The sequence below is a fragment of the Poecilia reticulata genome, chromosome 2 (assembly GCF_904066995.2).
Source record: "Poecilia reticulata chromosome 2, P_reticulata-male-v2, whole genome shotgun sequence".
Lineage (NCBI taxonomy): Eukaryota > Metazoa > Chordata > Actinopteri > Cyprinodontiformes > Poeciliidae > Poecilia > Poecilia reticulata.
In genome coordinates, this window is record NC_088831.1 from 25,109,489 (window position 1) to 25,135,498 (window position 26,010).

Below are 26,010 nucleotides of genomic sequence, written 5' to 3' on the forward strand. Positions count from 1 at the left end.
GACTTGCTAAATTAAATCAATCAGATTCACGTTAAATATAGTAAGTCATTTATAAAACCTGTCATAGTCAGTTCCTTTATTTATTATAATGTAGAATCTGTCCTCATAAAAACAAGCACATGCCTTTGGTGACACCACAAAAGGCATAAAGAATCTGATTAGAGTTCATTTCCTACATCCCAATTTTTTCTTGTTTTTCTTCCTTATTTGTGTTTTTAATCACATTATTTCCTTCTGAGGTGTTTACTGTACAGCCGCAGGAAAACATTTGAGCTTTTAGGCAGAGCATTGCATTGACTTTGTTTGTTAATGTCATGCCATTAAGTAGTATCTGTAAGTGATTAAACTCAACTAAATGCATTTTTTTTACCTTTCTTTCTTTCAGGTGGATGCAAGGTTGACGCCCCTGGCTGCGATGGGGCTTGACCGAAGCACTCTCTTACACGACAGCCTCCGTCTCCATGGTGGGGTCGTATACCCAGGGATCAGAACCCTCCCAGCGGAGAAGAGCAGAGAGACACCCACCCTCCCACTGGCCTACAGTAGGGATGGTCTCCCAGAGCTAATTTACAAACCCGACAGCCCTCTGGACAGTCGTAAGCCCGCAAATGGTTACCAGAGCCTCTACAAGGGCACCCACCCAAGCCTTCACAAGCCTGTGCTGGTTGCTGGAGCTGAGGGCCTTGGCTTGGAACGGCGAGTAGGGCCCGGAGAAAAAGTGTCAGAGCTGGGGCTGGCTGGGGCGGGTGGCAGCTACCTCCGCATGCCTTTGCTGAGCCCATACCCGGAAGCAGGCATGTATTCCTTTATGGACACATCCAAGTATGCTGCTTTGAACATATACAAAGCCTCCCTGCTCACCCAGCCCAGCCCCTACCTTCCCCAGCACCTGCCCTACCCACCCTTGTGTGCAGCCCAGGGGGCCAATGTTACATCTGCTGCAGCTGTTTCTGCTGCTGAGAGGCTCTACTATATGCCTCCCTACCCTCCATCTCCCATTTCTTCTCCTCTGGTGGCCCCTCCCATGAGGATTCCTGCGGTCACAGTGACCCCTTCGCTGGTACACTGCCAAGACAAAGGGCTCGTTGTTACATCTCCGTTTCCACAGCAGCTTCATCAACCCTCTCCTCATCCTCAGCACCATCAGGCAGTCATGGAACGAGACCGTTCTCCGAGCAGAAGCAGCAGACCAAGCAGACCTCCATCCAGGAAGGGCACAACCAACAATAGTACCAGTAGTACCAGCACCAGTGGCACCACTGTCGGGAATAATAGTCTGCCTGCTGATTCTTCCCACATGTCCTCCCGCCTCCCCCAGCCTCCCCCTCTGCCTGCTCTCCTTGACAAAGCACTGGATTTGCAAAGGCCAGTTGCCAGAATAGGACAACCATCCGTCTCTTCTGCGGCTTCAATATCTGCATCCTCTGCCTCTACGCAGTCCATTGCTCACCCTTTTTCTATTAGCAGCATGGCATCAGAGCAGGTCTCCTCTGCCAGACCCAGCCCCCATAAACCCAGGTCACGAGACGGGGCCTCTGAGAACAGAGGTGCAGGAGTGGAAAAAGTACACAGCAGGTCTCCTTCATTAATCAATTTTGAGAGGCCAGCTAACCAATCTCAACCAACCAAAGACTCTATAGAGAAGCCTCTGGATTTGTCAGGAAGAATGATTGAGTATGGGCTGCCTGCCAATGGTTTCTCAGTTAAGATGGACTCTGTGTCATCTGGCACCCGTTATGGACTTCCCTCCGGTCGAGAGCTTCTAAATGAAAATGTATCCCTCTCCCCTTCCTCCCATCCTCATTCTGTGGTTTGCAGCACTTCTTCAAAGGTCTCAGAGAGACCAGAAATGATCAGCACTTTACACTCATCGTGGGTTGTACCAAGCCCATCTCCCTCACATGCACAGCACACGTCGGGTTTGCCACCCTCTCCGAGGTCAAATGCAGACCTGGGCCTTTCACAAGCCAAAGGCACCTCGCCCTCTGTCATCAAGAACAAGGGCCTAGAGAGGGTTCTCCCTCAGCAGCGAAGCTCGTCCTGTCCAAGGATTGGAGAGCCCAACCTCAGTGTTCCCTCCTCTCAACATTCTGGCTGCTCTTTGATCAGCTCCAGGGCTCTTTCCCCGAAACCTAACGGTGAATGGGTGAAACACAGCCCCAGCCAGTCAGCGCATCACAGAGAGGGAACAGAGAAGTCCGCCCAGACGATTAAGAGAAGTGAACCAACTCCAGACCTGTCATCATACAAGAGGCCATGTTTGGAGAATGGTCACCCTCCTCCCCATATTTTTCTTTCTCAAAGTGAAGCTTATTTGAACCACAGCTTGGCTTATGCTAACAGATATCTGCAGTACCCCATACCTGATGGCTTGGCACTACACTCCGTCCCAATTTCAGGGAAAGGCCCAGTGTACCCTAACCCCGTTCTGCTTGGCAACAATGGCCTTTACCCAGCCCACTTGGCTGGAAAACACCCTTTAACCTACCCAAATCTCCCAGCTGGTCCGGGCACAGAATACCTCACTTATAACTCACAGGAGATGGCCCATCCGCTGATGCAGACACTCTCTGACAGCAAGCTGACAGACAGGGCAGATGCAACACTAAAACCCCGGGGACAGGACAGACCACGGGGAGCTGTCGAAGAAGGCGGGAGCCACAGAGATCACAGTGCTGGGAAAGAGACAGGCGAAGGCAACCAAATGAAGCATGATAGGGAGGTAGGCGTGCAAGGACAGAGTGGCAGTCAAAGCAAAAACCTCCCCTCATCTGCGGCGTCCAGAGAAAAGATTGTCTGCATTGACCTTGTACACTCAGACACAGATATCGAGTCTACCCCAACAGTCTACAAACAGCCTTCTGCTGAGACTAGCAACAAGGGGAACCAAAATGAATGTCATAGCAGTCAAAACCTGACAAACACTGACAGTGAGACTAAACACCAAGCACATCTAAGCCACTCTGGACAGACCCCCAACCTGAAGGTGAACAACACTGATGGGCAACAAGAAACTTTATTTGGGAAAGGAAAGATTCCCCAGGAAACACCCTGTCTTGTCGAGGTATCAAGGACATCCCAGACCAGACCAGAGCTCTCCGACGCAGAAGAGAGCACAGAGGAAAGTAGCCCCAGCCCAGACCCTGGGGATCAAGATCAGAGCACTTTACGCTGTGCCCGCACCTCGGGGGAGCGTAGCTCTGGTAAGGACAAAAGAGATGGGGGCAGCTGCGCTCCTCTTGCACAGCACAATACAAATGCAGTAAAGGAGTGCGAGAGGGAGGCTGAAAAAGAGGACAATATTGTTGATCTTGGGGAGTCCCAAGCAGAGGGAGATGATGAAGAGGAGGAGGACGATGGTACCCAGGCTTCATCTAAAAACTCTCGTAGGTCCAGCTTGGCCAAACGGATCGCAAACTCCTCTGGCTACGTTGGCGACCGCTTTAAATGCGTCACCACAGAGCTGTATGCTGACTCTAGCAAACTGAGCCGCGAGCAGAGAGCATTGCAGGTAAGTCCACAAGTTTATCTTTACACCACAGATTGTATTGGGTTGTTGTCATGTCATGACCAGACATTTCAGACTTAAATGTATAACCACAAGAGAATAAACATCCAAGGGTCACTGCCTTTACTCCCTTTGCCTGTTGAGCAAACCTTGCATGAACTTTGCAAACTTTGCATTTACGGCCCTGTGGAGAATAAATAGTCATGCTACTGTCTTGGCCATTGGTTTGATCTTCCCTTTAGTTTATCATTGGCTTGATTTCAGGCACTCTTTCAGGGATTGTCGGTTCAAAGTTTAAACAGGACCGCCAGTTTTGTATGTTGATTACCGAGCAGCCATCGTAAAGGTTACTCTGTGTGTGCTTGTGACTCCGTTCGTGCCTCTCCTTGTGTGACTGCCTTCAGGCTAAAGCATGTAGTGCTGACTGTGCTCTAGACAGTGGATTCAGAGCATGACCGTGACAACCTCAAAGATCACATCGCCTTTGGCTGTGCTTAACCCCAAGTTTAGGAGACATAGGGTCCTTGCAGGATTCTTAACAACCAACAGCTGCCATTTTTGGGGCTCATTTAAAGCCGTGGTTCTCAAACTGTAGCCTAAGTGGAAATTGTGGCGCGTTGGCTGTATTTGATGGTTCTCTGCAAAAAAAAAAGAAGATATTATTATTCATTTAATAGTAAATAGTAAGTTTAGTAAATATGAACAAACCGGCTTCTTATACAGTTTTATTTACCTCTGAAGTCAAAACCTGGAACCTGAGACGATTTACTAATTGATTTGCCCAGTGATCAGGATAACTAATATTAGCAGTACAGGAGCAGTGATTTTGCTCTTTCAAATATTGTACCAACATGCTCACACACAAAAAAAAGAAACATAGTGCAGATCGTGAGAAAGAGTTGATGAGCTACAAATACTCAAAAGTACAAATAAACAAAGGTCTGTATGCCGGACGGCCTCATTAAAATGAGCAGTTTGGGTAGGCAAGAAACTTGACTTTCACCATGTCTAGGGACTTTTCTATGAATTTGTTTAACTACAAATTGGGATGTTAGAACTTCTGAGCAAAAATGAAATGTCGATTGAAATGCAGTTTAAAAATGCCCATTGGTATCGTGATACTTGGGAAAACTTTATATTTACTGAAGTGGTACTTAAAATAAAAAGCTTGAGAACCACTGCTCTAAAGCTGTCTGCATGCCCCCTGTCTGCCAATCACAGCCCTCCCCCCTAATCCCACCTTCTCGTTGGCCTAAGCTGCCCTGCCTGGTCTCTCCAAGGTCATAATCCTCCTCACCCCACTGGTTGACATGCCTAGTCTCCTAACACGCATCATATGACCTCTATAAACGTAAAATTGCTACTACTCTCATCCGCTATCATCTAGGCGCACAGATTAAGTTCCATGTTTCAAGCAGTTGTCTCTGGGGTTTCATGTGCTCAGAAACACAAAGAGAGTATTTTTTTTGTTATTATCCACTGGCTCTGAGGCAGATATCTCAATAGGTTGCTCATGTCTGTCTATGTCGCGAATGCATTCGAGAAAACGTGGTTTTGTCTGTGTCATGCTTTTTAATTCACAACTGCAACAAAGCTATCAGACTTTGCATTTCTGGGAATGTGAAAACAAAGTGAGGGCAAAACTGATTTTTGTGTTCCCAATTGTGGTAATATTCTATCTAGAGATGCACCAATCAATTGGCCACTTTGATGCGCTTTTATAGGCTTAGCACAAATCAAATTGATGGCATTAATTTGCCATCAGAGCATCCCAAACTCTTAAACTTTTTTATGATTTTTGTACGACTGCAACCACAAACTGAACTGTATCTTCCTGGGTTTTACATAAATTTTCGGTTTAACGTGTTGAGGAAGGTGCTCTGGTCAGATGACGGGCAAAACTTGATTAGAGCAAACTAAGCCTGAACTCGTCGTCATCCTCGTGGTGAAATATGATGGCAGCAGCATCATGGTGTAGGAGGCTGTTTCTGACTGGCACAGGAAAACTGGTTAGAGTTAATCGGAGGATGGATGGCACTAATTACTGGACGAAAATCTGTTTGAGGTTAATCTTCCAGCGAAAAGATGACCTTAAACGTAAGGCCAGAACTATGAGACATCGCAGCATGTTTGTGTGTTTGGAGTGGTCCAGACCTAAATCAAATTAGAGAACTTAATAATGAGCAAATCCCATAAAGTGACACAATGGGGTAGCACTCCTTTTGCGAGGCACTTTAAATTTGCACTTGAATCTAAGACCGGTACCTTGATAAAGGGGCTGCAGTGTTCTTCTTCAGCAGGTCAGACCTTCAGGAAACCTGAAAATCGGTACGGGCTTAGAAAAGTCCGATTGGTGCATCTCTATTTGTTTTCTCTCTCTCTCTTTAATTTGTTACCAGTTTGCTTCAGAAATGACCTGATGGCTTTGATGCACATTTGATTGACCTGTTGAGTCACTTTACTTTGTGTCATTATGTGGGACTGTGGCTGCTTATTTATGTGTGAAGAATTATGTGGAGAAACAAATTCATTTAAGAATAAAATAAAATAAAAAAAGATGAAATGCTGGACAGATATATTGAGCCCCCCATTCTAATTGCTTAGATGGAAGTCTTATCACGAGAGGAGAGTAATATAAGCCAACCTGCAGCTAACTGGGAGGTCAGTTCTTTACATTTCTTATCACATCTGTCTCTGACAGGCTCTGTCTCCTTTTGTACTCTGTACCGCTGCACACTCCTTCTTTTTGCCTCCCTTCTTTCCTCTCTCTTCCCCTCCCCTCTCATCTCCTCTCTCTGCCTCAGGGCTTAGATGTATATGTTTCCAAGCCATGTTTATGTTTCAGGAAAGGGAGATGCCAGGACTTTAAGGCCCAGAGCGCATGGACTCACAGTGGCTGCAGTAGTCTAACCTGTGTCTTGATGCCATGCTTGTGATTTATCTGTCTTCCCCCCTTTTTTGTCTTTGTGTGTGTTTGTGTGCGTACGTGGGTTTAATTTATTTCTTTGGCATTTTCTTTCATATTAAGACAATGTAATTGCTGACGCAATATTTGCTTCTATAGCTGTTGAGGCCAGATTGAGGCTTAGAGAGGTGTGTGTGTTTGTGACGTGGGCAGATGAGTGGTTTTCATGGGTTTTCTCTGCTTCTTTTCCTCCTTTTTTTTTTTTCTTTTTTGTTTTGTTGTGTGTTTGTGTGCGCACAGCGGGCAATGATGCGGTTCTCCGAGCTGGAGCTGAAGGAGAAGGAGGGCGGCGGCGGTTTGTGCGTTTCTGCCTCGGTAGCGGCAGCAGGACGGGAGCTGGCAGACGACCAGCGCAGAGAGAGAGCGCTGGAGCACTGCCAGCACACCACCAGGCAGGCAGAGAGGGAGGGTGAGTAATGCGCACACACACACATATGCACACACGCGCACACACACATGTATATGTAAGAGATCGAGACACACTCATAAAGGGACTCATGCAAACAATAGGTACGCATGCACACTTGCAGCAAAAGCTTAGGCAAAACTTTGGTCACTCTTAAAGAAAAAAACAGATGCTCTCTTCTGCAAAAACACGCAACTCTCGCATAAACCGGGCGTGCGGAAGGGAAACGGCGAAGGGGGAGTTTTTATTTTTCAAGAAGCCTTTTGTGCTTATCTACGCAGAGAGAGAGAAAGAGAGAGAGAGAGAAGGGCAAGAGAGGAGAAGGAGGGGCAGAGATTGCGTGAGCGAATGCGGGGGGAGTTAGCGGGTGAAAGCGGATGGGAGAGCGCAACGGAAAGAGGAGGCGAGGGGGGAGGGAGCTGGCGGGGGTGGAGAGGTGAAGGAGGGTAGTTACGTTGGCCAGGAGCCCAGCTGTGTGTTGGAGCAAGGCCGCGGCTGACGTGTGAGCCTAATTATGGCACGGAGAGGGAGACGGAGAGAGGGAGTCGAGGAGAAATGGAGGTGGGGTGGGGTGGGGGGGATAGAGTCACGCTCTGTGTGAGAAGGGCGTGGCTCGGTCATGCCGTGGGGGAGGACAGAGAGAGAGAGAGAGAAAGGATGTCTTTTCCTCTGTGCTGGAAGTGCAAGGAACCATCAGGCCCCGCTGGCTCCGCTCCGCTCCGCTCGCATCAGATTAAAAAGTCTTTACCTCATCAAAGTTTTACTGCCTGTCTTTAAAGCAGAATAAAAGCTGGCTGGTGTTTAACCGCCACTCTCCCGCTCGTCGATCCCTCACATCTTCCCGCCCCACCCGTTGGTTTCCCCTGCCCGCTCTCGGTCTGTCTGGTTTGTGGTCTGTCTGCATTCCTGGGGTCCCCTTTCATCTTTTTTTTTTTTTTTTCCCCATCTGACCCCGTTCTTTCGTCCCGCTATGACTCTGTTCAGGTGTCCGTCCGCTGTACGCCAACAACAGGGTTCCGGTTCTCCAGAGGTGCGTGGCGCCGAGGGACCTCGTGTCCCCGGGTCACCTGGCTCAAGACGGAGCCAGGAAAGCGGCGACGAGAGAGTCTGAGGAGGGACTGTGCATGCCTCCCACTCTGACGCCATCAAAGGAGTTCCTGGAGGAAAAGGTCGGCCTGGGCTTCGGAGCTGCCAGAAAACGCCCGCTCATCAAGGAAGAGCAGGACGACTCGGAGGACGGGGAGCGGGAGAAGAGAGCCAAGCTTTCTACGGGTGAGAACTTAAGAAACGTACCGTTTCACTCGCACTTCCACCTCCCACTTCTTTTTATCTCCTTTTGCTGCAACTTTGATACTCCAGGCTTTATTCCTGTTCGTTTGAAACCCCCCCCCCAAAAAAACTCAGATTTTTTTTTCTATAATCAACCCTGCCTTGAAGCTAGTAGGCAGACTTTTCTGTAAATTCAATCAAAGTCACATTAGATGCAGTCTGTCACCTACTTGTCATAGTCAGTTTTTTCTGTTTGTTTTGCTGGTGATATGGCTCTCTGCCCAGGGTGGCACAGTCTCCGGGGCTCTTCAGTGAAATAAAGAAATGTGTCAGACTCATAAGTTCTATTAAAGAAGTCACAAGAGGAGCACAGAGTAACGATAAGCATGTGGAGAATCCTTTGTCAATACCCTTAAAAAACACAAAATCAGCGGTTGTTTCTGAAATGGGCGATATGGCTCAGTGCCCAGGGCAGCATGACTTTAGGGGCGACCAAGTGCTCAAAAGCAATTTAATAATTTTTTTTTTTAAGTTATTTGTCAGTTAGGTTCCCAATGCTTACTTGCATGTCCTCTCTATAAAAAGTGACCCTACACCTTCTACTTGTGTATGCATGTTGTTAGCATTGTGTTAAGTTCCCGTCTGGTTTGCATCTTCTAATTCTGTGTTTCAGTAAGCAGCTGTCTAAGTTTTTATTTTTTTCCAAATCTGCCAGACAAGCCTATGTGTATAATTAATCAAAGTCTTGTTGTCTGTCAAATATTGAACAATCGTGGTTGGCCTGCTTACTTTTTGTCTTGCCAAATTTTTTGTAAACAAAACATTTAAAGCGAATGTGACCGTTCCCCCTGAATGCAAAACATTTTGCAATTTGAGAAAGAAATTTCCTGGCAGTTTGGGATGGAAGTCAAATAAATTTGTCAAAATGTCTCAAAAGTTCCCCCCCTCCGTCATAGTTTTTTTTTTTTTTTACAAATGACATCTGAACAGCTTGATTCCTGTGCCTCTTGTGATGCAGTCGACACACAAGTAAAAACAGCTGAGTTATCTGGGGATCTCCCCCCTCCCCCTCTAAAAGCTTTGTTCTTTGTAAAATCTTACAATGGAATTCAAAACTTTTTTTTATTATTCTGCGTTTTTAAAGTCATTGTATGTTTGTTGGTTGGGGAAAAAAAAAAAAAAAACAGACCACTGGATACTGTCTTTAACCCCAGCACCACCGCCCGCCCCCTCCTCTTCCCACTCACTGTCATGCGCTTCGCTCTGTGTGGCAGCCAGCTCCGAGGGGCGTTTAATCCTTCCCTTTGAGCGCAGAGCGCGCAAGAGAAGCAAGGAAGAGGGACAGCCATTCTTTCTCGCTTCTCTTTCAGCTCTGCTGTTCCTCTGCTGTGCTTACCCGCCCTCTTCAAAGCTGCTCTTTTTTCCCTTCTCTTTTCATCTCTCTATTTTTTTTTTGCCTCATCTGTTTGGGTTTCCTTTTTTTCTTTTTCGTCTGGCATGCAGTATCGTGCTTGCTCTCCTTGGCACTGGCAGACAAGTCAAACACCCATCCCTTGTGAATTTCGGATTGGAGCAGCCAGTCTCGGCTTCTTTGGTCTTTATTGGTTTGTTTCTCCCTCATTTCTTTCCTCCACTACTCTGTCTGTCGTCCTTCCTCCCCGCATGAATATTAAGCGTGCGGCTCAGACGTTGTCATTAATGCTGTTTTTTGGCGCTCTCGAGCTCGCGTGCAGCACTGTTCAGGCACTGCAACGCGAGACTGAACAATGCGCGTTTCACTTGTCGGCAGATGAGTGCGAGCAGGCCAGTCCTGACGAAGATGACGACGATGACGAGGTGCGAAAGCTCAAAGTCCGCATTGAGCTCAAGGGGCTGCGACTCAGCAAGCCCACGGCGGGCGCCGCATCACCCGACGGCTCCCAGTTCAAGCAGGAGAGGCCCTGGCCCCTGCCTCGGCCGGGAAACATAGCGCAGACTCAGCGGGAGCGCAAGATCCGGGCGGCAGAGCCCGAGGACCGGGCCGCGGCGCAGAGGAACGACATCAACAGGAAGTGGGGCTTCGAGAAGCTACCTAATGGTAAGAGCGAACCACCAGACGCGCTAACCGCCGCCTTTTATTCTCCGAGTTCAGCTAGGGTAACGGAAATCTATCTTTGGCTCACGTTTCACTTTCTTGTTGAGCAGGCTGTCTTTAGGGGATTTCCCGAGAGCAGTTAGAGAGGCGAGGGGGGTGGGGAAGCGGTGGGGCAGAGGAAACGGCTCGGGGGACTCTTCCTCCTGCCAGCCAGAAGGGTTGAAGGGGTCTGGGGACCACAGGCTGAAATGTACAACCCACAACACCTCCCCCCCCCCCTCCACCCCCAACACACACACACACGTTTTATTAAATGTTCAACTGGTCTGCGTCAAGCTCTGTGAGGAGGATGAAAGGGAGGAAGTGGTCGGCGGAGATGCGCAGGTGCACTGTGACTAATGTGTGATCAGTGATTTTTTTTTTTTCTTTTTCCTCTCGAGACAAGTCACAAGGAGCACTGAATGGGGGATTTATTGGTGCGTGCTGTTGAAGGGGATGGCTGTTGTCATTAAAACGGAGGGTTTTCCCTTATTCTTGCGCCGAAACGGGAAGCTGAAAGTGGAGAGCGACTATATATGAAAAACAAAAATGAAAAAAAAAAAAGCTTAGCACAAAAACCTTGTAAGCTTCGATTGGTCGCTGACATATAATTTTTGTTGAACATTTTTAGATATCGTCTCCCTGGCAACAAATGGGTTTAACGCCAAATGTGTGGGTGGGCATTTCTTTACCATAAGAAACCCAACACTGTTAAACAATTAAAACTGTCATTAATGATCTGACTACACAAGGTTTTTTCTTCTAGCGTGCATGAGATGCAAAGAATTTCTCCATGTAAGCTTTTCTCAAACTTTTATCTACAAATGAAGGATTTGGTGGAATTTAAAACTTGCCAAATAAAAGTTGCGCGGCATGAATCAGACTGCAGACACTGATAATAGTTTGTCTTTCTGATTAAAATGTTTCGAGGCTTTTGAATTTTTGTGTTCACACTTGCAAAGTTTCTTGAATTGCCAGACGTGTCCTTGCTGCAGGAAATAGGTGCTTATGTTGCTTTGTGATTCCACTGCGACTAAGTTTGATTTTATGTGATACATCAACACAAAGTAGCTTGTAGCTACAAAGTGGTAAAACCTATGTGAAACATAGTGGTGGCAGTGTCATGCTGCGGGGGAAATGTTCGGTACAACACAGTATTTCTTTTTCTTTATTAGCCATGTTTTTTTGTTTTTGTTTTTTTTTTTTAACTTTGATTTTAATATCATTGAAGTCAGGCCACAAACATCCAGCAACTTTTTACCCAACAGACATGAACGCCCAGTCATTAAACTCGGCTAAAGACAGCAAGGACTTTAGAAGGAGCTTCTAAATTTTGTTTCTGTTTTCTAAATCAGTAAAATGGAAAGCATTCAACCGAAAAAGTTAGAAAACCTGCACATCCTTCTGTCATTAAGGAAAACATACGAGACCGTTTTTTGGACCTGCAGTAATAATTGAAAATATTCAATTGAAAATATTGCTCGTTTACGTCACACACAAAAAAAAAATTACAACAAAGTTTAGCATTTTTGATTTGAGAAAACACGGCTTCTGAGTGGTTCAACTTAGTGATTTTTGACGCACACTCCAAAACGTTTTGACACCACTGGTTTGGGTCAAAGCACAACGATGTGAGATAAATTCAACTGCAAATTTTCAGCTTAACTTAAATTGATCTCCAGATTTCTTTCATCTCGCTGTATTTTACAACGGAGAAGGGAGTAAAAAGTCAGTGACTAGATGTTGAAAGTTGTTTGAGAAATCTCCCCCAAGAAACTGTTTTACTGCAAAAGGGACTTGCAGAACACCAACTACTGCTTTGTGTTGGTTCGTCATGGAAAATCCTTATAAAGTACATTTAAGTTTGTTGTAACATCAATAAAGTAAACATGAAAAGGACGTGAATAATTTCTTTCAGTGTTTTTTTTTTTTGTAATTGGTATTTTTTTTTCTTGGCTGGGTAGACTCGAGTGCTCCCAGACAGCTCACAGTGCTCATTAATAAACCAGCAGCGAGTCAGAGACGGCCTTGCAGTACCTTTCTGTCCTCTACCAGCTCTTACTCCCTGTTTTCCCTCTGCTCCCGTTCCAGGAGTAGCTGCTCCCGCCCTTCCCCCCAGCCAGCCGAAGGACAGGCCACACCAGCCGAGCCTCTTCTCAGGTGACCGTGGCCTTAAGGAGCCGAAGAGGGGGCCCCCATCGCCAGCCCCGGAGCTCTGCGTGGGAGGCGTCCCTCCCCTCAAACCTCGTCGCCATAGTGACACGGACAAACCCAAGGGCAAGCGGCCGTGCAAGACCAAGCACACGGGCCAGCGAGACAGAGAGAGGGAGCGGGAGAAGAGGAAAGAGGCCGCTCCCACCAGCCCCGGCCAGCGCTCGGCGCCTGATCTGGGATCAGCCGAGGACGACAAGGTGAGCGCTGATAGGGGGAGTCGGGCTGCGATGCGGCCGTCTGGATGTTTTGCAGCAGAGGAGTGTGTTTCTGTATGCCTGTCGGCGCCTCTCATTATGCAGCTGGGGAAGGGAGGGAGGGACAGAGGAAGGAAGTATGTTTACAATGTTTAGAGGGCTGCTGGAGCTTTGACCTCCCCGTGCCCTTTGCGACTCCCTGAGGAGGCCCCGCTCGCTCGCTTGCTTGTGTTTGTGTGTGTGCGCTTCTCTCTGGCCTTAATTGTCGAGCGTGTGTCATCAGGGCTGTTTTTGTGTGTGTGTGTGTGTGTTGTTTTTTTTTTGTTTTTTTTCTGCGTGTGAGCCAGCGATGTGAGTGTCCTGCGTGTTGGTGAGCATTCCTGACAACAAAACCCCGGAGCAATTTGCATCTCGCTGCGTCCTGAGTGAGTGTGAGGAATGTGGCAGCCATGGTGGAGCACATGACGCTCATAAGGGGGAGGAGGAGGACAAGGAGGGGAGGGAAAGGAGTAGAGGGGAAAATTGAGGGGAAAAAAAGAGGAGTCTAGGCTTTTTTTTTTTTTTCGCCTGTGCTGCTTCCGTCCCCCCTGCTCCTCCTCAGGCTGACAGCTGCTCCGACATGGAATTCCACTGAGAGGGCGACGCGCCGCTCGCACGCACTCACACAAGAACGGGCAGGCAGCTCCCACTGCTCTGTGAGGGCTCTGCGATTAAAGGAAAGGGGCAAGGCGGCCTTTAGCGTTCAGGGTGTGAACGCTGGCTGTGAAAGATGTCTTTTTTTTTCCTCTCTCTCTCATTAATGGACGATGTAACCTCCAAACGCAATTTAGATAAGTCTTGAAAGCTTCAGAGGGTGGAGCTACAAAACCTATAGTTTTTTTTTATTGTTTTTTTAAAAAATAAAAGTGTGGCTATTTATTTTTTTGTATCTAACACACATGCAGAATTCTCTTTACATTTCTGTGGTTTCGTCCGCTTGCCCTTGACTGTCCCTCACACTTTCCCTCTCCTCGTCTCCCGTCAGCCGCCCGAGCAGCGCAGCGCTCCAAGGAAGAAAGCCGCCTCTCCTAATCACTATCCCTGCTCTCCGCTGAAGCCCTGCTCCCCCGCCGCACTCTGCCCGCCCGCCCTGCTGCCCCAGGCGAACGTCAGAGCTCCGCCGGAGGTGCCGCCGGGGCTGCACAGGACCCCCCCTCTGGAGCCCTCCGCCGTGCGCCCCATCCCGCCCGAGGCCAGGCGGTTGATCGTGAACAAGAATGCCGGCGAGACTCTGCTTCAGAGAGCGGCGCGGCTCGGATACGAGGTAACACGCTTCACTTGGCTCATCCTCCCTCCTTATCTCTCTCTCTCCCTTTTTTTCTTCTTCCATGTTTTACGCTCTTACACTTCATCTCCCCCGAATCTCGGCCCTCTTTTCTTAAATTGAACTCATTTTCTTCCCCGACTGTTCCTTTCTACGACTCCGACAGACGCTACTCTGGCGTTTTTTTTTTTTTTTTGAGAATCCTTCCTCTCTCACACATCTCCTATACTACCTCTTTCTAGCTTCTTTTTTCATTTGCTTTTTTTTCTCTCATCTCACCTTTACTCACATTTTCTTCCTCACATGCTCCATCTTATTACTCTCCTCGCCTGCTACTCTCCTCCTCTCTCTCAGGTTTCCACCGTCTCCCTCTCTCCCCCCCCCCTTCCTTTCCTCTCGGCGCTCTCTTTCTCTTCCTCTCTTTGTGACTCAGATTGTCGTTGGCACCCCCCTTCCCCTTCCTCCCTCCCTCTTCTCCTCCTCCTCACATGTGCACTCGCTCACACACAAACACACCGCCGCCTCCCCTCCTCTCGCCTCGCACCGCTCTCACATCTCATTAATTCTCCGCGAGGCGAAGTGTGACACACACACACACACGCACGCGCACAGGCACACGCGAATGAGCGCAGGCAGCATGAGGGATCGTTATACGGAGACGGATGCTCGCCAGCTTCTCTCTCTCTCGCTCTCTCTCTCCGGCATCGGGGAGGTTATTCCTCCGTCTTTGTGCGGAGCTGCCGATCATTCTTATTCCAGCGGCGCCACCAGGGGGGCAAGGGGGTTTCTTCTGCGTATATCATCGCATGTAAATATGAATTTAAGGCCAATATCCGTTTATGTGAGTTGCGACATTCATCGAGAGCGTTGTTGTGTTTTTTTTTTATGTGCCACCCCACCCCACCTCTCCCGATCTGGTCACCTCTGTTAAAACTTTCTCATTTTCCCACTTGTTCTCTGCACATTGTAAAGAAAATAGGGAACGTGTGAGTTTTTGGATGTTCCTCGTCTAATTTGAGAGTTCTTGGCACATCGCTGGTGTTGGCAGGTCTTATAAATTGATGCGGCTCATGTCGTTCCTCTACTTTGTTTTAATAGTGCCCGACCGCAGTCTGTGTGGTTGGTTTGTTTGTTTTTGTTTGTTTATTAGAACAAATGTGAAGTGTAAATTGATCCAGTCCAGATTTGGGTTTCAGATGCAGATTTCTAAAAAAGTTGCTATCTAGTGGTTCCTGTTTGCCAACAAATGCACGCTGATGATATGAACCGAGTCCAGGAACGACAACAAAATTTTCACTTTGCGATTTTTACAAAATATAAAGAGCAACATAGTTAACCCTGCGTTGTTGGTGTGTAATTGAATCAGTTTCATCACAAGAGGCAAATCGATCTGATTGGCTGCACTGCAGAAAATACACGAGGCTAGCTCGTTTTGACAGATCTTATACGGATTCTCTACCGCGATCCCTTTCACAAACCTCTTCCATATGCTTCCTGAATTTGCCGTAGAGTTCTGGAGTACGGCTCCAACGTGTTCCTGCAGCCGTGCAAAACAAAAGCAAACGCCGGTGTTGGATTACACGCGAGGAAAGAGAGAGAGAGAGGGGGGGGGGGGGTAGAGGTAGATCAAAAGAGATGGACGTACCTGAAAGTACGTGTGGAAGGAAGCTGGTGTTCCGGAGGGTGGATTTCATCTCAACTCACTACGCTTCCTCACAAAATGGCAGAATAAATAAAAAACTGACCATGAGGTGTTCTAAAGGTGGCAGAACATATATAACGGGAGTTAATTTTTACAATAACATCTTGCTACGTGCTTTATAAATCGCAAGCCAATTAAATTTCACCGAAGCACAGCGCTGCAAGTCAGTGTCGACAGGACACGCAAAGAAGCAATAGAAAACTTGCTCAGGGCACAATTGAGATAACTATTTAAAACATAATTGTCAAGTGCTCAGCCTGCCCCTCAGGGCTATGACGCCCTGGGCAGTGAGCCATATCGACCTCATCTGTTCCCATGTGTGTTTGCGTGCGTTAGTTTTGGGGGAGGGGCGACTGTGGAAACCGGTATCTTCGTGCCACGCTCGTTCCTGCCTTGCTTTATAGTTGCGCATGTTAGTTGGACACATTTATGGTGATGAGGGAAGTGTGTGCGGGTGATTATGTGTGTGAGGCTGAATGGAAGAGAGCAGGAGTGTGAATGAGAGGTAAGCACTGGGAGTATAATCGCGTTCTAATGGCCCTCTAATGTGCCGTGGTGACTGTGGTTAGCAGCGGCGGCGGCTGTTTTTCTCCCTGGCTTTCCGCGCGCGCGCACACACACACAAACGCACACACACACAGTCGGGATGCAGCGCAGCAACAGCAGCAGGGCTCAGTCAGCCGTGCTCGAGTGAAGCTGGCTCGTCTCTCTGATTTATGCGTCTCTCTCGAACGTTTTTTTCCCTCCCTCTCCTATATTTTTTCCTCCCCTCCTCTCCCGCTTCGCATTGCCTCCCCCCCCTCCACTTCCTCCCTCTCCCGCTCTTCCCTTTCTGCGCTCCTCGTGCGGAGAGGCAAAGAGAGGAGAGGGAGGGGGGAGGGGAGGAGAAAACCTGAGACTACACAAACAAGGCGCTGACCGCTGCGCAAACACCGCCGCCCCCCTATTCCCTCCCTCCCACCCTTTCTTTCTCTCTCTCTCTCTCCCCCCTCGCTCAGGAAGCTCGTCTCTCACTGCCTGTGTGAGATAAGCCCGGGGCAGGCCCCTGGGGCTCCCACGCACGCACACACACACACACACACACACACACACACAGTGCGCTTACAGAGACACACACCAGTTTATGCATTCTGTCTCTCCTATACACACACACATCCACACAGAGACACACAAGCCTGTAGCTGCACAGAGCGCTTGTCTCTCACTGGTGTTTTAGCGCCGCGAGCTCCGGGCTTATCACACGCAGGCAGAGAGATACGAGGGCCTGCGAGACGGAGGCGCACACACACAAACACACACACACACACACACACACACACACACACACACACACACACACGGCTCACATGCTGATTATGAAGCATGCAAGGAAATATGCGGAGAGAAACACCCGCTCTGACCCAATAAGCACACGCACAGACTTCCCTGACGTGTTCCTCTCCATATGCTACACGGAGAGACGACTCTTCCTCCGTGCTCGCTGCTACCGCAGCCGCCGTTGTCGCACACCCACACAAACTCGCACGCGTGCGCGCGCGCACACACACACACACACCGAGAGAGAGAGAGCTGCACGTTTAGAATAACTCCGTACACGCACGCGGACTAAAAACGGGGATGGAGAAGCAAGGTTTGTTGGCTCAGGCGTCCCTTTTGTGTGAAAACCTGTACGCAGCAGAACGCAAAAATTGTCGCGCGCGCGCGCATCTGCGTGCGTCAACCCAGCGCGTTCCGTGCAGCTCCCGAGGCCCCCCGTCCCCGGCACCGTGCATATTTCATGTTCATTTAGTTTCGCAATCCGTGCCTCTGCACATGAAAGCCCACTCTCTCTCCTTCCTTCCTCCCTCGCTCGCTCGCTCGCCTTTTATTCTCGCCGCTCGCTCTGCCTCGCTCGCTGAGCATTTGAAATGCTAATGAGGAGAGATTCTGCGGATGTCTTCATCCCTCTCGCGGCGCTGATCGGGGGCCCCTCAGCTCTGCCCGCTGAAGGCTCAGATAAAGGTGCAATCTGTCATTTATTCTCCTCCGGTGAATCGCTTCTGAGCTCGGCTGTCAGATCGATGCGATCCAAGCGGAAGACAAAAGTTCGGTTTCACCTGAAGCGCCCTGTTGGACCGGCTTCTGTGACGGCGAAACTTTGAAGGGAAGTCTGTGCAGTGGCAGGGTTTGGTTAACGTAGAAAGGCGCAATTACTTCAAAGGTCATCAGACTGAAGGCAGATGGTGGGATCCAAAGGAGTATTGAGGACAATCTGCCGTAAAGGTATAAGAAGGTTTTAAAAAGTTAATATTTTAGAATCTAAAATAAAGTAAAACTACATTACTGTTGGAAAGATTTTAAGCATTTTTAATGAAAATTCCTTCTAGGTGAACGGAGTGTAGATAACAACCCAGTTCTGCCCCTCCCCAACCTGTTACTGCACACGATGTTACCGCACTTTCTCCTCACTTTCAGGAAAGCCAAATTCTGCTGTTCTGATATATAATCGGCCATAAAAAACGCTGACATGGCAAAGGCGAGCCCGTCTCTGAACTGCTTCTGTTCGCTCATAAATCACGGCTCATGCTAGCTACGCATGTGATCGCAAAAAAAAAAAGATGAAACCAACTTCTCAGAAATCAAAGAAGGCACAGAGAGAAACTCTGCATAGTCTAAACAGAAAATAAGCGTAAAACGTTGTTCATTTGAAATCGTAAGCACGTCAGCGGTCACATTAGTTTTCTGTTTTCTACGGAACGAACTACCCTCTACTGAAATCCATCTATCTGTCTTGCTTTGCAGTAATTCGGAGCTTCTAGTTTGTGTTAATGGCAAGAAATGGTGTATGCGCGAAAGAACCCATGGTCATCCTAGTTTGTTTTCGCCCTAAATCCCCCCTGCCAGCTGCTTTCACTGACGGCTTGTCATGGCTACATCGCAGCGTTGAGCCCGGGAAGCCTACTCAGCCTACTCCCATCCCCCCTCTGTGTCGACTGTTGTGGGACCGTGACTAACTTGCTCAGCGGCTCAGAGGAGGGCTGACTTCCACCCCCTCGCCCCCCTCCACTCTATCTTGGTCCTAACACAAGAGCTGATGAAAAGCAGTCTAAATTTATGTTTTGTGAAAGTCCACTGCTGAAAAACTGCAAAGGAAAAAGGAAAAAAACCCAACATATTATTCATATGACTCAGTACTCTCATTTCCAGTATATATAGATGAGAGTTTCCTCAGATAGTTTTGACCCTCACCCACTTGTTGCTGCACACTGCTGACCAGCTGGCAGAAAAACTGTCTGCTTACATACAAATTAATGCGTTTGAGTCGTGAAAAATACAGTCGTGCGTGGAAGCTAAAGGGCACCTCTCATTACCATTTCCGATATGAGCAGCTTGTGTTCAGCAGCTTGGACCCCTGAGCAGATAGCCCAACTAATTTAACCAGCCATGACAATCTGTCAGCTTTCTATACTCCAAGTGTTACTCTACGGATAGTGGAACAACAAAAGGGACAATTTTAGGCGCAATAAGCACTTCAAAACCACTGCTAAATTTTGGGACTATTTACAGTTGGACAACAGCCATTCCGATCATTTTCCATTTTAAATCAATGCTTAGCTAGTTTCCTTTTCCTCCGCCTTTGTAGTTTGCATGTGTAGCTTGGTCTTTGGCTCTTGAAGTTATATATGTAAAGACAGAAATGCGAATGTTTGAACTGCACAGATTAAAGGCAGTCCTGCAGCAAATAAACCAGAGCTGTACTCATGAAATATAAGGGAAGACCTCTACACACTTTCACCGCCTGTTTAGATTGTAGGATAGCATTTTTTTTACTAGTGTTTTCCTCAGATCTATATGATATTAAAATTCATTACAACTTTGTACTTTTTTACAGACTGTAACAACATAACTCCCTTATAAATTATGTTGCCTGATGGGGATTTTTAACAATATAGCCACAAAATGATTGTTTAAAAGCCTTCTGCTGCCATCACTTTATTTCCATTTCCACAGCTGAGTTTTACGTGTTGGGGTTTAATATTAGTATAACTCTGGTACTAATAATCGACTTATTTTTTTTTTTAATTATTTTTTTAATTTTTTTAGTCTGCAAATGATTTTATTTGGACTAAAGCAAACCCTTTGAACAATGAGGCTGCGCAGATTAATTTGTTTTCAGAACCGGGCTCAAGAGGCCATTCAAAGAACTTAAATGGATTTTTTTTTCTTCTTCTTTGGTGTTTGCTTCGTTTTCATTACCCCGAAGTCGCTGCCGAGCGTCGACATGGAAACGTCCAAACAGGCTTATACCTGAGAGCTGGAAAGTTGGCGAGCAACCAGATTTAGCAGTCAGCAAGCTGTCACCCCGAGCTTTCACCAACTTCTTTTTGTTTTTTTTGTTTTATTTTTGCCTCAGTGGCTGTCTGACGTGCCACCAGAACAGACAGTGACTCATATTAGGCCCCTTGAATCACTCGTTTTGCATGTGGATGAGGGGGAATACGTGGCGCAAATTACTGCTCGAAAAGGAGGGCATTTATCACGGCAGCCAGAGGTGACTTTTCTCTCTCTCTCTCTCTCTCTCTCTCCCTCCCCACGCCCCCTCACCCTCCCACGTCCCCCCCCCCCCCCCTCCACACACACGTTTCTCCCCTTTTCCTTCTCAGCTTTGTTAATAGAATCTGAGTGGCTCAGTGTTAGATTAATTAACTGTGAGATCATCATCAGCGGCAGCAGCGCCTTCAGTCTCGCTGAATCCTCACCCCACCCACACGTTTCACTTTTCCGAGCACGCACCAACTTTCCTTTTCGCCGGAAAACTCCAGTCTGGCAGATTCGCTCATGCATCACCTACACATGTGACACGCATCCAACGCAGGCAGCGCCGGAAGGGGTTAAACGTCTGAGTGATGCATTGATTGCAGGGGAGCGCGGGGAAGCATTCTAGAGAGGGAGATTAGAGGACGGAGCGCGAGAGAAGAGAATAGAGGAAGGAGCGGAGGGGAGGTGGCGGTGGGGGTAGGGGGGACGTTGTCTCGTTTTACTGCGGAGGAGTGTGTGTGTGTGCGTGTCTGTGTGTGTATGTGTGCTCGCGTCTGGCGGGAAGCCGGGGCTTTCGTGCTAAGCTCCTCGCTCTCTCCCAGCGATATTAAACACGGCTCCGGAGGTTTAGCGCTGCGCCTCCTCCACAGCCACACGCGTCAGCAGCACAGAAACACACACACACACAGACACACTTTGGCACGCTGCATATCAACACTCCCTAGCCGTCAGTCTCTCTAACACTTGCTCTCACTCTTACACACGCACACACACAACACATGCATAGAGCGAGTGGAATCCCCCAGAGGGGAGCTTCGGCACAGCGCTCCTGAATCTCTCTCCAGCAGGCAAACAGAGTGTTGGCAGCGAGAGAAAACCAGTTGGAGCGTCTTCCCACCCTCCCCTCGTTTCTCCCCGTTCACTCTCACTCACTCACTATTTTCTCCCACTCCGGATTTCCACTTTTACCTCCTCTTCTTCGGCATCATCTCTCCGCCCTGGTTTCACTCCCCCCCCCCCCCTCTCTCTCTCTCTCTCTCTCTTTCTCTCTCTCTCTCTCACACACCCCACCCTTTCATCTCTTGTTATTATCAGCTGTGGCCCCAAAGGACGGCCCCGGCAGATTTCCTCCACAGATTCATTCATCTGTCATCTGCCGGGTTGTCCTGCCTCTCGTCCCCTCCGTCCTCTGCTCGTCCCTCCCGTCCATCGGCCTGTTTTCTCTCTCCACTGCCGGGTTTTTTTCCCCACCCTCCAAGCGCTGAAAGGGTGGGGAGGGAGCGCGATAAACACTTGGACTTAGATGGCTGGCCAGAATTAGCATAGAAATGGAGGCTTGGTGTCGTCTACCCAGGTTCAGATGAGCCGCTTTGGCTCCCCACGGCAACAGGACCGCTTGCAGAACGGAGTTTGAATGCATCTGGATAAACGAGCCTTGCATTCACATGCATATATAAATATTTAATAACGGAGCGTTTTTTTTTTTTTCTAAAGGATCCTGAAACACGACGGATGTGTGGGAGGGGGGAGGCCATTTAGAAATAGTTGAATTTTTGCATTTTTCTTTTTAGTACTTTCGTGTAAAAATTTAATTTCCAAGGTGAGTTAAAAGAAAAACTAGATGTTTTCCTCCCTAAATTTGCCGTTTTTTGTTGTTTTTTTTACTCATCTGCTCTAAATAAAAAGTTCTCACTTTTGTTTTATAAACGATGACGTCAGATGAACATTATGTTACCAACTGTCTTAAATTTTATCTGATTGTTTTCCAAGTCTTTTGGTTGTGAAGTTTAACGTCTGGATAAGATCTTTGCTTTATTTCTCACATAATAACTTTTCTTGTTGTTTTCCTTTATCAGTTGTTACAGATACTGACAGAAGACGTATTCATTTGCACTCATTTAAAAAATAAAATTAAAACGGGTAATTGATCTGCTTTTGGCCTCTAGACCTTCTTGGATCAGGGTTTTACTCTAAACCTGTAGTTCAGAGTACTTAAGCCCCTATTTTAAGTTATTACAAACAATATAAAGGCGTCACAGATCACAAAGTGTGCTTCAAAGAATCTGTGTTTATTGTTGAATAATCCGCTCCAGATTTAACCCCAACAGTTTGTTATGGGTTTTGAAACTGACCTGAGCTAAGCTGATCCAGATGCCTGCAAAGATCAGTGGAATAACCCTGCACCCTACCACCGAACAGGAATCCAGCTTGTTGTCTCACGACTTTTTTTTTGTTCTTTTGTTTTGTTGTTTTTTTTTTGACGAGAGGGGTGTAAAAACTTATGAGAAACTTGTCATTTCACAGTGAAAAATTCGCAGAAACCACGATCTGTCCTTTTAGTCAGCGGGGATTTTGTTCAGGAAGTAGCTCAGCTCGGCTGTTACTGCAGCAGCAGGAGGTTCGGTTTTCCCCACCACCAGTCTCAGCTGCATGTCTCTGCCTCACAGGAAACCCCCCCCCCCAAAAAACATAATCTTAACATATTTTTTTTAACTCCCAAGCTAATCAATGGTTGCGCTTTCACGGTGCACAAAAGACGCTGGTCTTTGGTGCAGGCATGTTGATTTGTGGAGAGGATCTTTGATTGCATGGAAGACAGACAAAATTTGTGCAAGTCTGCTTACATTTTTTATTTTTGTATTTTTTTGCAGCTTTGATTTGGGAGTTTAATGTATGACTTTACATGTCTAATCCAAAACAAAAAAACATTTCTGCTTATTGAAATCACTATAAAAATTTGCTACTCTGCAGGCTGCACATTAGCAGCGTAGAAATTCTCCGTCTGACCCAAGCAGACCTTGTATCCACACGCTGCCCAGCAGCTTCCTGTCTCTCTGTTTCCTCTCTGCCTAATGGCGGCAGACGCTGCTCCCGTCCAATAAAGACCATTCTGACTACTTAGCGCCGGACGCCCAACTGTCACAGCCTTAGACCAGAGAAAACGCTTCCAGCTCTTAAGCGCCTCCATCAAATCTCTTTGTTCCGCTTCCATTATGCCGCGCTCGGAGCCCAGCCATTGTAGCTGGCTGCCACGGCGGCGTCCGGGCCCCAAACATGCTGCACACACAAACGCGCATGCACGCACACACACACGCACGCACGCACAAACACACTCGTACGTGCGCGAGCAGAATCTGGCAGGCAGAGCGCAGTTGAGTCACTCTCGGGCTCCTCTATGCGTTTGGCGCCAGCTCCGGTATTATGGAGCGTTTGTGCGCCTCTGCGTATGTTTGTCCGGCGCAAGAGCACACTCAGTTCTTCCTCTCCCGTCATTCCTCTCCCACAGGAACCGTAAAGGGGAAAGGCTGTGTCTGCTCGTGTGTATTCTTTGTCATCACGCGTAGAGAAACACCCTCTCGTGCCGAAAAAGCGCGGCTCACCGTTTTGTTTTGTTTTGTCGTCTCTCTCAGGAGGTGGTGCTGTACTGCCTGGAGAACAGAGTCTGCGAGGTCAACCACAGAGACTACGCGGGCTACTGCGCGCTCCACGAGGCGTGTGCCCGGGGCTGGCTCAGCATCGTTCAACATCTGCTGGATTATGGTGCCGACATCAACTGCAGCGCACAGGACGGGACCAGGTAAATAAAAAAAGAAACGCTCTCTCTCTCTCTCTTTCACGCATTCCTCTTCAGTGTGTTCAGTGCCTATTCTACGTCAAAACAGCTATAGCTCTGTCAGAGTAGATGGTGAGCTTTTGTATATAACAAATTTCAATTGTTGCCACAGAATTATATATAGTTCTAGACTTTGACTGGGCTATTTCATTGGATGCATACATTTTGATTAAGGCTATTTTAATGTAGCTATAGCTACAAGTAAAAGGTCCTCTAAAGTTTTAACTCCTTCAGATTTTTTGCCCTGTATTTCCCAACTTGGCATTGGTTTTTCACCACTACTGCCAAAACCTTTTGGTGACATCTGAAGGCAATCTCTGTGTTACATTTTAAAGATGCACTGATCCGATATTAATATCTGTATCTGTCCCAATATTGGGGGTGGGGGGGGGGGTGGAATATTGTTGATTGGCTGTTATACTCCTAATTGCACTATAAAAGTTGCTTTTACATGTTGACCAAGCTTTTCGAGCTATTTGTGCATTTCGGTGTGCTGTACTTTGTCAGAGTTGTCAAGTAAATTTGTAATGCAGTCCATCTAAGTCTGTATTTTTTAAAAAAACGAAACATTTTAAGTAAATTCAGCCGTTTTTCTGTATCAGATTGGTATCAGCCGATACTAAACCTCAGATATCCGTATCGGTATCGGAAGTGAAAAAAGTGGATTGGTGCATCTCTATTATATTTATGGGTATCTGAGTAAAGTGGGGCAAAGACAAAATGTGGGAAAGGATGAGGCTTATTAAAAGCAACTGTAATTTTTTTATTAAATAGTTTTAAACTGGAATAAATAAGGTGCATGTTATGGGGGCAAGGCAGGTTAAAGGAGCATAAAAAGTAATGACGCATGCTGTAATTTCTCACCAAACCCCCTCTAACCCCCTGAAACCTCCGTCTGTGCATCATTGTGCGTGTGTTTAGACCTATCCACGACGCTGTGGAGAATGACCACCTGGACGTGGTGCGGGTCCTGCTGTCGTACGGAGCCGACCCCACTCTGGCCACGTATTCTGGCCGCAGCCTGCTGAAAATGACCCGCAGCGACACCATGGAGCGTTTCCTCTCCGGTGAGTGTTGTTTACATTTTCAAGCAAAACTCCAGTGTAATGTTATTAAGGTTCTGAGAGAAGGGGAGCACACAACGTGTATGTGGACATTTTTCTAAACTGACTTCATTGTATTGAGCAGAACAAGTGGCAACAAACCCAGAGAGAGAGAGAGAGTTGCACGTAATCGGCACAAAAACATAGCTTTTTCAAAAAGTGGAAACATAACCAACATAAAAATGTTTCCGGACTTTTCTTTTTCTCTTTCATTAACAGACTGGGGTCAGAAATCAAACGCCTTTAATTTCATTTAAATGAGAATAATAGTGAATTTCAGCTGCTGAGAGAAGAAGCCCAGAAGAGTGGTGATCAGGGTTAGGGCCGGGGGTAAACGGTTTAAAAGCTTGGTCACCAACCCTGTTCCCAGTGGCCCCCCCCATGCCTGCTCTCTCTGTTTGCTGTTCTTTCACTGCTCTGACCTCTGCTCAACCTGCTGGCAGGACTCCCTCTCTGTAAATCCTCCTCTTCCACCTCGGAGCAGCAGCAGCAGCAGCAGCTCCACACGTCCATCTCTGTCATCTCATCTCCCCTCAGGCGCCCGCCTCCTCCGCGCCGCACTCCTCTCCCCTCCCTCGGCCACCTGTTAGACAGGGATTCTCGGCTCGCCGGGGTGCGTGCTGCTGCCGCCTCTCGGCTCCTCTATCTGGTTACCTAGCAACGGCCACTGTGTTTGCTCGGCGTACGTGCGGAGGGGGAAAGAAAAAAAGGCTTCGCTCTGGCTGGAGAGCGCCTGTCGTTTCGCACGGCAGCCTCGCTGGAGTCTGACACGCTCTGTGTTTGGAGTTTGTGTGTGTGTGTATTGCGAGGGCTCGTCTGGATGTTTATAGTTAAGTTGAGTCAACACGGCTCTGTGTGCGGGAGGAGAGGGAAATGAAATCATGCTCAGCTGCCTCTCTCTCCGCCTGAGTGCCGAACTAGTTACGACCCGTCGCGTGAGGGAGAAAACGGACAGGTGGCGGTCGGCGTTGAGTTTTGAGGCGACGGGACGGATCGATGTCGGGAGTGCTGGAGGAGAAGGAGCGAGCTGCGCGCCGCCCTCCCTCCACCTGGTCCCACTCATCTGGAGGCCGTTAATCCCTCCAAACACACGCCAGACGCC

At 47.9% G+C, this 26,010-nt stretch overlaps 1 protein-coding gene across 4 annotated transcripts in view; it reads left to right on the forward strand.

Moving 5' to 3' along the window:
• Positions 1 to 26,010, forward strand: part of bcor (BCL6 corepressor) — a 47,632-nt gene that overhangs the window by 18,615 nt on the left and 3,007 nt on the right. For 3 of the 4 annotated variants that reach the window (XM_008433875.3, XM_008433891.3, XM_081601508.1), the window contains 9 exons: positions 386 to 3,511; positions 6,113 to 6,169; positions 6,714 to 6,882; positions 7,864 to 8,151; positions 9,938 to 10,225; positions 12,353 to 12,672; positions 13,694 to 13,972; positions 23,603 to 23,769; positions 24,727 to 24,872. In XM_008433875.3, the coding sequence (XP_008432097.2) occupies positions 386 to 3,511; positions 6,113 to 6,169; positions 6,714 to 6,882; positions 7,864 to 8,151; positions 9,938 to 10,225; positions 12,353 to 12,672; positions 13,694 to 13,972; positions 23,603 to 23,769; positions 24,727 to 24,872 (4,840 nt within the window). The remainder of the gene's footprint in view (positions 1 to 385; positions 3,512 to 6,112; positions 6,170 to 6,713; positions 6,883 to 7,863; positions 8,152 to 9,937; positions 10,226 to 12,352; positions 12,673 to 13,693; positions 13,973 to 23,602; positions 23,770 to 24,726; positions 24,873 to 26,010) is intronic. The other variant, XM_008433883.3, reaches the window with a different exon arrangement.